This window comes from Sus scrofa, chromosome 9 (assembly GCF_000003025.6).
Source record: "Sus scrofa isolate TJ Tabasco breed Duroc chromosome 9, Sscrofa11.1, whole genome shotgun sequence".
Classification (NCBI taxonomy): Eukaryota; Metazoa; Chordata; class Mammalia; order Artiodactyla; family Suidae; genus Sus; species Sus scrofa.
Window position 1 is genome coordinate 75,001,197 of NC_010451.4, and position 16,961 is coordinate 75,018,157.

At 39.3% G+C, this 16,961-nt stretch overlaps 1 protein-coding gene across 4 annotated transcripts in view; it reads right to left on the reverse strand.

Moving 5' to 3' along the window:
- The window catches only part of PON3 (paraoxonase 3), a 34,908-nt gene extending 18,157 nt beyond the window's left edge, over positions 1-16,751 (reverse strand). For 2 of the 4 annotated variants that reach the window (XM_021102270.1, XM_021102271.1), the window contains exons 1-4: positions 16,359-16,751; positions 14,923-14,993; positions 8,569-8,624; positions 3,199-3,364 (exon numbers count right to left, since the gene is read on the reverse strand). In XM_021102270.1, the coding sequence (XP_020957929.1) occupies positions 3,199-3,364; positions 8,569-8,624; positions 14,923-14,993; positions 16,359-16,432 (367 nt within the window). In that variant the 5' untranslated portion in view covers positions 16,433-16,751. 4 annotated transcript variants of the gene reach the window in all.

Below are 16,961 nucleotides of genomic sequence, written 5' to 3' on the forward strand. Positions count from 1 at the left end.
AGTGGGAGAGGGAAAGAAAGTTACTATCTCTCCATATTAATTACCATTTTTATGAGTGCCTAAAGAAGAAATACATTGAGAAGATATATAACAAGGTTCATATCCTGAAACAAGATGGTGGAAAGACTCTGCTGAGAAGGTGACATATAAGCAGAAGCCTGAATGATGACGAAGAATAAGCCAGAAGTGGGGGAAAGACATTTCTAGGCAGAGACAACTGCAGATACAAAGGTCCTAAGGTATATAGCATTCTGTAGGACTGAAGGAAGTCCAGTGTGGCTGGTCCAGAGAATCAGGGAGACAGTCATGTCCACTGAAGCTGGAGAGAATGCCCAGATGCCAGAATGTATAGCAGTGCTGCCTAAGACGCCAAGCCATTCTGGAAATTTCGGGTTTATCTTCAGAGTAATGAGAACAATGTGGTGAATTTTCAGAAAGGAGTGACATGATGAGATTTGCTTAAAAAAGAATGCTTGCTTATGAAAATGGTTAGAGGTGGTGTAAGAGGGAAAGTATAATCAGGGTCAGGGTCCACTGCAGAATCCAGGAAAGACATGATGGGGACTTGGACCGGGGTAGTGCATGAGGACGGGGAGGGGTGAGCAGCTTGGAGAGATATCTGCAGGGTAAATTGGATGGAATGCTGGTAACTAGTTGACCAAATGGGGCAGAGAAAGGTGAAGGGTCAAAGTTGGGCCCAGGGTTTCATTTTGAAGAATAAATACATTATATATGAAAATGTTTTGTAAGCTATAAAGCAACACAGAATTGTTAGGTACACTTAATCTTTTAAAGAAAGGCTTGCTAAGCAAATAAACAGCATATATTAAATTCTGGGGGAATAGTAAACCTACTTAATAAAATAGTATTCAAGCATTTTAAAAGATACCCATTTATTTTAAAATGAACAAGTCTCTGTGGGTGCAGACCAAAGGATATATACATAGATCAATGGGATAAGTGGATTGAGATAATTATTAATCATTCTTTTTTGTTCATTAAATCACCCTAGCAAATTTATACTCAATGCGTTTATACTCAACTCCAGTATGTATTTGAAATAATTAAAACCATTTCTTTAAAAACTCTGATTTATAACACTTCCATTTGGCCTTCTCTTCATGTAGTTACTGCTAGTGAGGTTTCATTCTTATTTTCTACATGGTCTACAGGCCCACAAATATTTAAAAATTAAGTTAGTCTGGAATTATGAACTATAAGGTAAAAACATTGGACATTGTTTTAAAGCATATACAGTGCAGTCACAGCTATGCTGTGCTTTTTATAAGTTTTTTAAAGATATAATTCTCCTGTCATTAAATTCACACATTTAAAATGTACAACTTAGTGTATTCACAGAGTTGGACAGCCATAACCATTATCCTGTTCCAGAACATTTTCATTACCCCAAAAAAGAAAACCCATACTGATTATCCATCACTCGCTATTCCCACTTCCCCCCAGTCCTTCCAACCACTGATTTGCTAATTTAATTTTTATCTTTATAAATTTGCCTATTCTGAACACTTAATATAAATGGATATATTATAAATTGTTACAGTATGTGGCCTTTAGTAATTAGTTGTTTCACTTAGGGTCATATTTACAAATTCATCCGTGTTGTAGCATTCATCAATATGTCATTTCTTTCTATTGCCAAATAATATTCCATTATATAAACCTTTTGTTTATGCATTATTTTATGGGAAGTTGGATTATTTTCATCTTTTGAGTATTATGAGTAATGCTTCTATGAATATTTGTGTATAAGCTTTTGTATGGACCTATGTTTTCAGTTCTCACGGGTATATGCCAAGGAGTAGAGTTTCTGCATCATGTGGTAATTCTATGTTTAACATTTTGAGGAACTGCCAAACTGCTTTCAAAAGTGACTGCACCCAATCCTACCAGCAAACTGTAAGGATGCCAGTTTTCCTACATCCTTGCCAGCGTTTGTTATTGTCTGTCTTTTTTTATTATAGCCACTCTAGTTGGTGCAAAGTAGTATCTCGGTATGGTTTTGATTTGCATTTCCCTAATGACTAAGGATATTGAGTATCTTTTCATGTGTTTATTGGCCATTTGTATATCTTTTGGGAATGATGTCTCCTAAAATCCTTTGTCCATTTTTTAGTTGGGTTACTTGTCTTTTTGTTGTTGAGATGTAAGAATTATTTATTTATTCTGAATATAAGCCTCTTAACAGATATTTGATTTACGAATATTTTCTCTTATTCTTTAGGTTGTTTTCACTTCCTTGATGGTGTCTTTTGATGTTTTTAATTTCGATGATGTCTGACTTATCCATTGTTTTCTTTTATGTTGCTTTTTGTCTTTTTTGTTGTTGTTGTTGTTGCTATTTCTTGGGCCGCTCCCGCGGCATATGGAGGTTCCCAGGCTAGGGGTTGAATCGGAGCTGTAGCCACCGGCCTACACCAGAGCCACAGCAATGCGGGATCCGAGCTGCGTCTGCAACCTACACCACAGCTCACGGCAACGCCGGATCGTTAACCCACTGAGCAAGGGCAGGGACCGAACCCGCAACCTCATGGTTCCTAGTCGGATTCGTTAACCACCGCGCCACGACGGGAACTCCTATGTTGCTTTTTAATGTCACATGATTATCATGATTATTTTCAAAAGGCCTTTAATTCTTTCTTTTTTTTTTCTTTTGGCTTTTCAGGGCCGTACTTGTGGCATATGGAAGTTCCCAGGCTAGGGGTTGAATCGGAGCTACAGCTGTTGGTCTACACCACAGCCACAGCACCATGGGATCTGAGTCACATTTGCGACCCATACCACAGCTCATGGCAATGCCAGATCCTTAACCCACTGAACAAGGCCAGGGATCGAACTCACGTCCTCATGATACTGGTCAGATTTGTTTCTGCTGAGCCACAATGGGAGCTCCCAAAGGCCTTTAATTTCTATATTAGATCTCTGAGAACAATATTCAACTGGTTTTGATGGTCAAATGAGAAGAAAGGGGGAGAGGAGAAGGAAGGTGTGATCACAGTGTAGTCTCCCTTCTTTAATTTGATTTTTAAAAATATTTTGACACACATTTATTATCTTATAAATATACATCTTTATGGTGAAATGGCATCTTCCCCCCTTTTACATACATGTGGAGAGGTTAAGGATGAATGCTTTGTACTTCCCTCATTTCCCCCTTATTCTTAAGCATTCAAGCTTTACCTTTGTCAATGAAAGTACTGATCCCATGTGGATTAAATGATGCTTTGTCAAAACCATCACTGATGTTTAGGGCTTGGACCCTTGGGTTTGGCTCATTTAGATCCATCAAGAAGATTTGTCCTGGCTTATCTGGTGCAAAGTTTACCATGCCTGGATAGTTTAATCCCTTTAAAAAAAAATAGAAAATAAGTCTGCATATACATACATATCAAAGCATTATTTTCATATGGAAGCTAAAATCTCAAGGCCTAACAAAAAAGCAAGCTCTAAATTTCTTTTAAATTTCTGGGATTTCACACTGTCAGGTTGCCATTATCTGATCTGAGGGATTAGCAGTGTCATCTTAGCCATCAAGAATGGGAATGGGAATTTGGGAAGAACCTATGTTCAATTTTTAATATAGAGAGAAGGGGTTAAGCCAAACAGTATAAGTGGTATTACTTTGTTTGAGTCTCTTAGCCTGCCTATACTACAAGTTCCTTTATTTAAGCATTTATTTATTTATATTAAAGTATAGTTGATTTGCAATGTTGTGCCAATTTTTATTCTGCAGCAAAGTGATCCAATCAGACATATATATGCATTCCCTTTCTTATATCATCCTTTATCATGAGGTCTATCCCAAGAGACTGGATGTAGTTACCTAATGCTGTACAGTAGGACCTCATTGCTTATCCATTCTAAATGTAATAGTTTGCATCTACTAACCCCAAACTCCCAGTCCATCACACTTCCTCCTCTCTCCCCCTTGGCAACCACAAGTCTGTGCTCTATGTGAGTCTTTTTCTTCTTTGTAGATAGGTTCATTTGTGCCATATTTTAGATTCCACATATAAGTGATACCATATGTTATTTGTCTTTCTCTTTCTTACTTCACTTAATATGATAATCTGTTGCTGCAAACAGTTTCCTCATTTATAAAATGAGAAAGTGAAAATATTTAATTGCTAAGATTTCTTTCTAGCCCCGATATTCTATAGCTGACCTTCCTCAAAGCAGAGAGAAGGGGTGTATGGTTTCATTGCATTGTTCCCATCCTACATCCATTATATTATGTAGTGACAAAGAGGACAATCATCCAAGAATTAACTTAGGGGAACCAGTTTCATAAAGTAGACTGTTTATGACCTATTTTGTTCCTATAGATATATGTGAAGATTTTGGTGTGAAACCTTTTCTTCAAATATTGTAAAAAGTTCATTCCAATAACTTGGACAGTGGCTCTTTCTACCAGTAATAGCCATCCTAAATGGACTGGGCCTTTGCTGCATCCCCAGTCCATTATGTATATCAGCATTAACAACCTCGTAACTTTTATTGTACCCTCATTTCTATTTATAGTCAGATTAAATTCTCTCCTTCTTTCTCTCTCCCTCCATCATTCTTCCTACTCTATCGTCTCCCTTTCTCTCATTCTCCCCTCCCTTCCTTACAAGTATACACACACACACACACATACATGCACACTTATACTATTCCTGGCGCTTCCACTGCTCCCAGCCCCACTCCAGGGCGAGTTAATCTTTAGTTCCAAACAACCCCACCTATATCTTTAAGGTTTTCTTGAAACAGTCCCTCTATCCTTAAGTCTCATTAGAAAAGTGGCTTTCCCGAGACAACACTGGCACCACTGAAGCACATCAGAGGAATGGCTATTCCCTCCTTCATTCTCCTTAAGTCACCACATCTAGGGGAGAGACCAGCATGCCCCTAGGCACTAACTTCTACTTCTAGACCTTGAATCTTCTATCATCAGTCAAGGGCCCATCTTCTAAGGAAGACTCACTCTTTGCTCACTGGTTCCTTGTCACATTCTCTACCAAATCCCTTTGCCCTGTTCAAGCTTTTATATAGGGCTAGCCTAAAATCAGGTTGAAAAACACTGCAGTTATCATCTCAACTTCAACCAGATTTTCAATATTCTTTATCAATATTCGTGTTCATTCTAATAGGTAATCTATTGCATAAACCCAAATGTCTATTCTAAATTTATTTCATTATCTTCTAGAGCCCACACTATCGTCCTCCATTCTTAATGAATGACTTTACCTCTTATTTCACTGAAAAAAATCCCATACCATTCAATGAGAGTTTCCTGATTCCCTTCGTTCTATCTCAATAATTCTTCGGTTTTATCAATTCTCTTCCTTTCTCCCTCTTTTCTTAAGGAAAGAGTATGCTCCTTCTGTTCTTAATCCTACACTGTTTATTTGGTTCCCTTGTCTTTAGGGCCTGTCTATAAAAATCACATCTTTTCTCTCTTGCTTTACCACTATTCTTCACCAGCGCCTTCTTTTGCTTGAAAAATTGCTCATTTCTCCTTCTTTTAAAATCTTTTCCATCTTTACTACTTCAAGCTGGCATTTTCCTCACCTTCCCTTCACTGTTAAATTTCTTAGAAACATCACTTGACTTTGTTGCCTGATTTGAATTGCTCCCACTCTTAATTCCCTGGTATCAGTAGTCTGCCAGTCTATAGAACTGTCTCTATAAAGGTCATATCAGTGGCATCCAAAAGGCCTTATCTGATAACCCTTCTCCATTTCTTTATCTGTATCTCTGTGGCATTTGACACTATGGCAGAACCTTTATGTCAAAACTTCTTGTCAAAAAATCAAAAGCAGAATTTCCAGATAGAATTCCTGCTTCTCTTCCTAACTTTTACCCCTTCTATCCTCATCCATCCCCTTTCCTTCTCATTCTATGCTCTTTCCTTAAAGATTTTATTTGTAGGTATTGAAGGTATTTCTCCTATACCAGTGATTTTCAAATCTGCACATTTCCCTGGAACTTCTCTCTGGAGCCCTAGCTTGCATCCCAACCTTTTTTCCTTAGAGGAGTGCAAAATCAAATGCTTAAAACCAGAATTAGCAATCTCTCCTTGAATCCTTTCTGTCCTTCATATCTGTTCCTTCTGTTAAGGGAATCACTGCTCTCCCCAGTATCAGGCCATAAAACTGAGTCTCCAAGTCCACCCTTTCCTCCATAGGCAATTTGTCATTAAGCCCGGTGGCATAGATAATGATAACATTGGGGGGAAAAAGTCAGAGACATAGAATCCTTTCCCTTTTCACCTAAGGGAAAATTTTCCTTTTCCTAAGGAAAATTAAGCTCTAAGAAGTAAATTGCCTAATCAATCATATCATTAATTGTACAGCCTCTTTGTACCATGTCATAAAGAAAATTTTGACAGTAGGGAATGTTGCTTAGGAAGGCAGCTCAAGGCAGAACACCACAATAAGTACAGTAGGAGACTAGGGGAACATGAGGGCATTTTCCAGTTATCAGAAAGACTAGGTGCTCTAGGAATTGAAATGATTTAATAGAGAAATAAGAATGGGGCAAGCAAACTTAGCCTACATTAAGTTTCATCAGGAATGAAAATCTTCAATGAAATGGTTCATAATCACCTGATTTTCTGTTTAAGGCAGTTGGGTAAAACTCTATGGCAAGTGATTGCTAGCAGTTCTTTTGAGACCAGTCACCACTGAAAATGGTGAAAATCACCTGTATATATAGGTATCTTATTTCCACCAACAAACCACAGGCACTGAATTCCTCTACTGCCCTCATTCACTGGTGCGTACATTAGTACGTGTGCACCAGGTACTGTGTAAGGTGTTAAGTGTGATGATGAACCCTCTAGAGTCCTGGTCTGAAAAGGTTTGAAATCCAGGGAGACAGCACCAAGCAAGTGCATTAGATATGGCATGGCATCTGAGAACCTAACCACAGAGAACCTGCAGGACCACAGAAGAGCCACCTTGCCTAGAAAAAGAGTGTTAAGGATTTTCATGAGGAATTAAGTGCCACCACAGTGAGCCCTCATAGAGAACTAGGAGTTAGCCAGGACATGTGAAGGGGAGAGTAACCTTGCAGGCAAAGATCGTGCTAAGTCCCAAGATAAGGGAGCAAATAGCCTGCTTGGTACTTCTAAATAGACTAAAAATACCTATTGCACAGAATTACTCTCTCAATCAGCAGCTCCCAAATGTGTTCTAGGATGGCAAGAAAGGGCAATAGGAGAAACCAAGAAGAACAAGGACTTGGATTTATTGCAGTACAAAAAGATTAAAAATAAGCAAAGAACATTATCCTTATTCTGTAAGAATGAGTTGTTTGTTATTTTACAAAAAGAGCTAACATTTGTCATGGAATTATTTGTGATGAAAATTTCTACTTTATGTATAGGAAGAATTCAGTACATTTAGTTCTATGAAAATAGAAAAGAAACATACAGTAGGAACTACAAATATTATTTCCCAACAGAAAAGAAATCTCCTAGCTATAAAGTAATTATTTTCAAAGAACTATTTGGCATAACATTGAAAATCTAAATTGACAATAGATAATACAAGTCAGCAAAGAAAAAGCTTTTCTAAACAGCTTTGTTTTATTTTTGGTTTTGGAGGAAAACTAAAGAAATAAAATCCCTCCCACGCACCCACTCACCCCCACATGTACCACCACCAGGAGCAGTTTAAAATCCAAATGAGACCCTGACTACACTTGAGAATTTAGAAATTGGGACCGTTAAAAAATATTTTCTGTGCCCCTTTTTTGGCCAAAAAGACATAGATTTTGAAAATTTATGTTATTCCATAGTATTTTATTGGCAAAAATGGAATATTAGAACATGCAATTCTAGCAATCAGAATTCACATTGGAAATGTAGTCAATCTACTTTTTTCAAAATCCTAGGTCCTATTCTAAATCGCAACTGTTTTAATAAGTATGTGATAATTTCTAACATCTTCACAACATGTACATTTTAATTTACTGAAATTCAGTCCTTTGCATGGCCTCCTGATCATCCTAAACATGTGAAAGTGGTGTTGGGAATGAAATGTAGATTTTTCCCTCCTTCTTTTTGAAAGAGATTCTCTCTGAATGGCAAGAAACCCAAGACGGAAAAATGCCCAGGGTTCTGAATCGAGTAACACGGTTAACATTTAATCCACAAACATTTCCTGAGCTCCAAACACTGGCAGGCATGATGAGAGGGATACTAGTTAGTGAGAAGATGACTTCTAGAAGTTATCTAGTGAGACCTAGCCATTAGGGCAATGATAAGGATGGACAGCAGCAGGGGAAATCTGGAGCTCATCTAGGAATTGAATAGAATTCAATGTATATTTATTGAGACCCTACTGGGTATGTAATTGCCCAGGGAGCTGCCCACCAAGAGGCAGACAAGCCTAGCATTCCTGTGGTGTCCTAATTAGCCCTTTTTGGCTTTTTTAGTTGACTGGTTTACCCATGGGTGGGAGGAGTGTGCAGGGCTCCATCTAGCAGCTCTAGTCAGCAACATTAATGTACTGTCCATATAGCTATTGACATGAGCACCTGAGGAGCATGGAAAATACTCACGGTAGAGATAAAAGCCAGCCCACTAGGAAGTATATCAATATCTTCAGAGCCATTTTCTGCAAAAGAAGTGGAGGATCAGAAAGATGCAGAAAGAAGAATGAATTCTTCTTTAATTATGAAGAATTAAAAAGTAAATCTCACACACAGTCAAGACTTTGAACTTTTGGAGACTACCTTAACTTTTTCAACTATTTACTTGGGAAACTCTATTAAGTTTCAGGAATCCTGCATGTTACTCCACAGTAAAACCTTAGCCAGACTCCTAAAATACTAAATTCTTTTTTCAGAAGTCCATTTTCAGGAGAAAAAGGCAAATAACTATAAAATAAATTCATATCCTTGAGTTTTATTTTTTTAGTATAGTTGATTCACTATATTGTGCCAATTTCTATTGTACAGTAAAGTGACTCAGTCATATATATATATATATAATATATATATCATATATGAATATCTCCTGGATTTATTCTTTAAATAAAAACTCCCAGGGTATGTCCTAAGAGATTCAGCTTTACTCCCCGTAGAAGACTGATCTACAGACCAAGTGATAACATTGGAAAGTCATCACTGTGAAGGTCTCTCAAAGGCCTCTCTGTCCAGTATTTCCTCACCTTCAACTTGTTGAGGCCTGAAAAATCTATAATTCTCCAATCATATTGGGAAATGATGGACTAATTGTTCTCTGTTATAAAAGCAATAGATCTTAGGTTGGGCTCTTCAATATAAATGAATTTGACAGATATCTGTCAGATCTCCTTCTCATGGAGAGCTGGTTGTGAGCATTTTTCTATGGAAAGAGGCATATAATAAGTAAGTTATGACTGAACATGATGAAAAAGGGTTTCACGTGGCTCCTTAGTAGAGAGACCCACATTATGATGTGGTCCCAAGAAGGTAGCATTGAGGATGAAGGAAAAAGTTATCTAGTGTGGCAAACTGTAATTTACAGATATAGTAGAAACAAGATGTATCAAAGCCACATGCTCTTCTTAAAATGTGATGTTGATACTCTTCCATCAAGAGGTTAGGTCTTTATTCTCTCCCCTTGAACCTAGGTGGACTTTTGTAACTGATTTGACAAACAGAATGAGGTGGAAGTGATGCCACCTGATCTACAGGGTAAAGTCATAACCAAACCTGCCACTACTCATTTCTCTCTCAAGGCATGCAACCTGGGAGGCCTGAATCCAAATTTAAGAAGTCTGGCTACTTGGAGGCTACTCAGGAGAGACTGTGGAGGGACCATTCAAGGTAGAGAAAACTCCTAGAGAAGTCTCAGATGACTTTGGTTCCCAGCCTTTGAGTCACCTTAGCTGATTCAAATGGAACAAAGATTAGCTGTCTCTACCAGGCCCTGCCAAAACTGCAAACTCAGCAAAATAACTATTGCCATTTTATGTCACTAAGTTTTGTGTTGGCTTGCTGTGCAGCTATAGTAAATGGAACATGTGGGAAAATGGTTACCTGATGCAATCGGTTATTAGTGTGTTAAAAGGCAGTTGAGGGAGGATAGAGGAGAATGGGGGGAAAGAAAAGTAGAATGAAGATGAAGAAAATGCAAATTTGAATCAAGAGGATGATAAGCAACAGGCAATAAAAACTGGAGGACAAAGATGCATTCAAACTGGCTATACTGAAGGTTGAACTTAATCTGCAACTAGTAACCTGAAAATCAAATTAATCAGAGCTTTTCATTTTTTAAGCATTCCGGTTAATCAAGATTGACTATATATAGTTTTGATGGCCTGGAAGATTTAGCACATTTTCTCACATGGAGTAAATAGACATTGGGAGAATCCAGCAAAAAGAATAAAGCAATCTTAAAAATCATGTTGAGGAGTTCCTGTTGTGGTTCAATGGAAATGAATCCAACTAGTATTCATGAGGGTGTGGGTTCAATCCCTGGCCTTGCTCAGTGGGTCAGGGATCTGGAGGCATGGCCGTGAGCTGTGGTATAGGTCACAGATGAGGCTCAGATCCCAAGTTGCTGTGGCTGTGGGGTAGGCTGGCAGCTACAGCCCCACTTAGACTTGTAGCCTGGGAACTGAGGATCTGAGCCACATCTGCTATCTACACCACAGCTCACAGCAGCACTGGATCCATGACCTACTGATTGAGGCCAGGGATCGAACCGGCATCCTCATGGATACTAGCTGGGTTCATTTCTGCTGAGCCACAACAGGAACTCCTCCACTTTTCTATATTTTTTATTTCACTGGATGATACTCCCATCCCCCCAAGTACACAAAGTAGTTATCTTAAGAGTTATCTATCTTTTAATGTCTTCCTTTTCCTTACTCCCCAAATACAACTGATCACATCTTTCAGGCTCTAGAACTCCCTCCTTAATCTCTGTATAGCTTCCTGATAGGTCAGCTTTGCTCCCCTATAGCAATTCTCTGCACTGCTGACAGTCATCTTTTTAAAGTGCAAAACTGACCTTGTTATGCCCCTACTTAAAACCCTTCAAAGGTCCACTAGGGCTGGCAGTATAAATCCCAAGCCCTTTGGCCCAGATCCCAAATTCTCCACGTCTTGGCCCTGGTCTCAATTCTTCTGGCTCCCACTCTTCGTTTTTGACTCCAGGTGTTTTGCAGTGCTTCTGTTGGCAGTTCCTGAAATGTGCCTTAGGCATGCAGGTGAACAAGTATGTTTCTTGGCAACTCACACCTTTCCCACATCACCCTCACCTCTACTTGGCTGAGTACCATGGGTTCTTAGAGATGAACCTGGGCACTACCTCCTCAGCCTTTTCAATCTCTCTGGGTTCCAACGTCCATTTTATGTACTAATATGGTCACCTGTGACCACCTCCACCATAATATTTTCTACGCTTGGGCTGCAAACTTCTGTTCATTTGTTAACTTCCTACCAGAAAGATAGCTTCCTGGGAACAAGGACCAGGTTTTATTCAGTACAAGATCCTTGCACCCAATATAATACCTGTCTTTTCAATAAAAGCTGATTGGCTGACTAAAAAAGATAAACTGCTTTAGTTTCTTGAACTTTGCCTTGTCTTGAGATTAAATTATTGACAAGTGAGCGCTAATTTCTGAGTAGAAGTTGTCCTGCATTGAATGCTCTCTGTTGGCTTTTACTCTTGCAAACACTATTTTATATACCTCCTGTGATGGTAGTAACCTTACTTGAATAACTCACCTGCAATAGCAGTGGGCATTTTCCAGAGGTGCCATGCTAGTCTTTAAAAGATGAACTTAGTAAACAAAGATTTTTGAAGTATGATTTCTGGAGGCTAGAATTATTTTTACCTTTCAACCTTTCTTCTCAGGAAGAATACAGGGGAAGGAAAACAAAAAGAGGGAGAGTTTATTCTGCTAATAAAATTAACCACAAAAGTCTAGGTCTTGAAGAAAACACAAATAAGAATTTTTCCCTAGCTTTGTTACTCCTTGTTGCACTCTGCCTACAGTCCTTTAGTGTTTTCCATTGCTTCATAAAACTTTTCACTTTCAAATAGTTGGGTCTTACTATTAAATATTATTAAATAACACTTATTAAAGTGTTATTTCATTAGTGAACTTTATTTAAATATCCAGCCTGCCTTGTCTTGGTCAGTTCTATTTATTAATATTTCACTTTTTGCATCTCATATTTTCTGTTTTCTGCTCTTGTACTTCCCTGAAGCATCATAATAAAAATGTGCTGTCAGTAGATAAGAAAGGCAGTGTTACACAACAGAGAGTCCAAAAGCATAGAATAAAACTGCCCTGCCTCATAATCTAATCCTGTTACCCTCTAGTTCTGGACCACTGGACAAATAACTCCACTCTTCTGGGTGTCACTTTCCTAATCTACAAGGACAGATGGCAGCACCCACCGTACAGGATGGTTGTGATGATGATGTAAATGTTTCCAAAGGACTCAGCAGAATGCTCATAGACAGTAGGCTTTGATAAAGCAGTATTAATTTTTTAGATATATAGCCATATTGTCCTATTGACAGATGACCCATGATCATTCTCACTTGTTTAGTTTTGCAAATATAAAATGTACATATGCCAGCAGACATGAGAACTAACATGGCATTTTTTTTTCTTCTGCTCTAGTTTTAACTTCTCAAGTCTATTTGAATCATACAGTCTGAGAGTTGGACTAGACTTTAGCAATGATCTAGTCTAATTATCTATCTAAATTACTTGGCAGGCTCTCATCTTTTGAGAGATATATATGTGTAGTCCATATGAATATTACTACACAAGACAGGAAACAAATGAGTGAATGTTACATTTCTTTATTTTTTAAATCAAATTAAATTTGACTCCAAGCCCACATTCCACAAAACTGGAAGGAAATTCAGTCTGAGTCATTACTGGGTCTCTTTGGCAGGGTTTGTGCGCATATCATAGGTGGTGGATTTTAAAATGATCTTGAATACTTGGGAAAGTCTGTCTGGTCTTTATTCTACCCTAGTCACCACTGAATCACTCACTGCCAGGCCGACCTGGTCCCTTTAATTTAGGCAGTTCTGCCTCTTCCAAGTCCTGCGTGTGTACACATGATCTTTACTCAGGCTATGAACCAGCCCCCCTAAAGATACCTTGTAGCCATTCCTCCCCAGATCTTGATCTTCCCCCAGAATGGGGCAAGGGTCCATGTTATCAAAAAATATATATCCCTGCATTCTTATCCCATCTCCATCAGAATGCCTTGAAGGAGCTAAGATTTTTGAAAACCAAAATCAGGAAGGAGTTTGTCTTCAGTTGCTCTGATTTCTAGCCAGCAGCACAGAACTCATCTAAGCCCAGGGTGCACAAGGGCCAGGCTACTACTCTCCTTTTTTTTAGAAATTGAGGGGTGAGGGGAAGACAGCAAACCAAAATCAAAAGGGCTCTTTTTTTTCTAATACATATCAGAATTATATATATAGTAACATATCTTGAAGAGCTATATTATATATATATATATAAAAAAAACTTATATCACAATAAACTATGCTGTCATCCTGTCGCAAAACTGAAATAAGTCAGAGTCCATGACCCTAGGAGACTTACAGTTTGATTGTGAAAGAGAGAACACTGCTGGCTCTAAAATAAAGCATGTGGTAGATGTCACAAGTGAAGCTGTTGGTTTCAGTGTGCTGTGAAAGTTGAGACATAGGAGAGGAACTTCCAGCTGATTTCAGCAGGCAGAGATGAAAAAAATCAGTGAAGGTAATTTCATAAGCAAAGGTGAGAAAATGAAAGAACACATTCCTGGAACAGTAAACGGCATCTAGCTAGAATTTTTTTTTTTTTTTCTAATAGCATTATCAGGGAGAGTGAAAGGCTTGGAGCCAGAATAAGCAGTTGAGTCACTAAGGAGTAAATAGAATTAGTTAGTTCTGTGTCAGGACCCAGGGAAGGCCAACATGTTTCCCATAAAACAGTGAGAGACAAGGAGAAAACAAATGGTTCCTAAATTTTGAACTGAGTCTCTTTGAGAATGAGGATATCTTGCTTAGGAGAATTCTAGAAGAAGTGCTGGTTAAGGGTGGGGATATGAAGGAGGAAATGACAGAAGGGTTAAGTAGATCTCAGACCGGAAAAGAAGGCCTGCGGTTTGAGAGATCAGGGATCCAGCAACAGATTTTTGATTAATTTTTTTAAACATCTCAATCAGTTGTAAGCACCTTCAGACTAAAGGCTAAGTCATATTTTTTTGTTTGTTTGTTTGTTTGTTTTTCTGTTTTTTTGCTATTTCTTTGGGCCGCTCCCGCGGCATATGGAGGTTCCCCGGCTAGGGGTCTAATCAGAGCTGTAGCCATTGGCCTACGCCAGAGCCACAGCAACACGGGATCCGAGCCACGTCTGCAACCTACACCACAGCTCACGGCAACGCCGGATCCTTAACCCACTGAGCAAGGGCAGGGACCAAACCCGCAACCTCATGGTTCCTAGTCGGATTCGTTAACCACTGAGCCACGACGGGAACTGCAAGGCTAAGTCATATTTATCTTAATACTTGCAGATAAATTTTGAAGGAAGTGACACTTAAAGCTAGGAATCTCATCTAGGTGAGGGAAGAAGAAAGAAGAGAAGATGGGCAACAGAAGATGACAGAGAGGGAAGTGAAATGTCACAGAAGCGACAGGAGAGTTCAGTGAAGGACCTACCAAAGAGTAGTCAGTGACATTTGTCAAATGGTGGAGAGATGGCAGGAAGAAAAAAGACTGAGAAAAAGCTGCAGATTTTGACATTTAGGAGACCCCTTGGAGACATGGGATAAGGTAGCTTGAGTAAAGCTGAAGAAGCTGAAGCCCCAGTAGGAGGATTTAAGGAGTAGCAGTGAATTAAACTAGCTGGCAGCCTCACTCAGGTGAAGGGTGACCAAGACATTGTACTATCACATACATACCAAGTCCCTCAATAAGGTGGCAGTTCTGAGGTTCTACTGGCTCCACTTCTCGATATGCGTTAGTTTTTTCTCTGTAGAAAATAAAAACTCTGGCATCAATGCACAATATCCAAAATCAATGCCTAAACATGGTCTTTAATCATCTTCATATTCATTAATTCTGTTTCTCATCATTTATGGATGATAATATCAAATAAGTAGGTACCTCCTTTTATTGACATGTATTTACATAATGTGGACATTATGTGGGTAATGTGCCTATATTATTTATTTAATAATAAATATTAGTTTAAATGCACAAAATAATATTATTTAATGTGCGAAAGTATTGTTTATTATACTTTGGTTCCCCTAACCCCCTAGAATCTTGTCCTCACTGCTTTCCCAAAATTCAACAGGGTCTCCTAATAGCTAAGCCCTGTAGCTTTTGCTTTATTATTTTAAGAAATATCATGCTAATTTACTTTGAAGTATGTGAATTCCTTAAACTGACCACAATTTAAACAATTGGCCAAATTATTTTTGAATATAGTGTTATTTCCACAGTGAAACATTCTTCTAAATATCAGGAACAATTGTACATTTTTATTAAACTGTATTCAGGAAGATTCTACACTTAGACTTATCTTACTGTCACTTAAAAATATGCCTTAGAACTACTTTATAATTATTATTATTATTTTTTTTATAAATCACTTGGGTTCACTGGGAGCAAATGTAGTAATAAACTCTCTCAAGCCAAACTAGAAAGTACTATCAAAAGGCGTCAGGCTTCTCAGTGGATTCTAGATGTGAACTTCTGAGGTGGCCAGCTTCTACTTAGATAAATAAAAGCAACACAAAGACAAGTGAAGGCAAGTAGAGGCTGATAGATCCATTCAGAAATGCATATTATTGCCTAACATTTCTTTTTACTAGTCCCGTATTAAATTTTCCTGAGATATTTCTGGTATGTCTATCACTGTAGATGGTCCACTTTCAAAGGTGAGGTCAGGTACCTACAAAATGCTAGTTAGCCCCTCAGGTTTCAGTTTATTTTCCTCTGACTAGCTCTTTTAATCTGGGATAAATTCTGTAACCCAGTACTCCTCAATGTTCTTCTGGCCTTTGGGCAACCTCTCAGTCAGCAGTAAACGTCCAGCTGGTAGCCTGGTCGGCTCGCCCAAGTCCAGCGCTTCCAGCAGATTTAGTTTGTTTAGGAGCAGAATGCTGAGGGCGACGTGGGAAAGGGGTCCTGGCTTTCAGGAAATAAATTGGGGCATTTCTGCCTTATCATTTCAAGAAAGGCAAGAAGTCAGCTCAGTTTTCACATCCCTGGAATTGAGGAGTCCCCAGACTGCACATTCTTAAGCTTTAGAAAGGCAGCATGCGACAGCGCTTACCCTAAAGTGCAAGAGGAAAGAGCCAAGGATACTCTCACTAAGATGCCAATTTACCTTAATGCCACTAATCTCTCCCCGATTAAGGCTAGGAAGGCGCCCAGCAGAGTCAGAGCCACCAGCTTCCCCATGATCCTTGAGCAGCAATGAGCCAGGCAGAGCCCTGGGGGAAGAAGCAGTGGACAGGCGCCTGCCTTAACGCCCAGCCCGCCCCGGCCCGCTGTCTTGCCTCCGTGGAGGAGCAGGTGAGCTGCCAGGGCCCTGTCAGGGGGTTGCCCCGCCCCGCCCCGCCCTACAGCCTGGGGCTCAAGGTCACCTTGACCCTCCTGGGAGGTTCAAGGAAACCTTTAATCTTAATTGAAGGAATCCTTTTTTTCCCCTTTCTTTTCTTTTTTTTAAATCAAGGCTCAAGAGCCTGGAGCCCTGGATTCAGGGCTGGTTCTCTTAGCAGCTTTGGCAACATCCTACTTGTTGGCAGGAGAATAGAGGGAGTTTGCTGCCAAAAGCTACGAACTTGGACCTCTGGTCCGTCAGAGGACTGAAAGGGGAATGGGGGTGGGGAGGGGGGCCAGGAAAGAGGGGAGCTAATGTTGAGGGCCTGAAACTTCGCGTTGGTGGAAGGCAAGGAGTAATATGAGATGGTGGAGAATTGATGCCTAG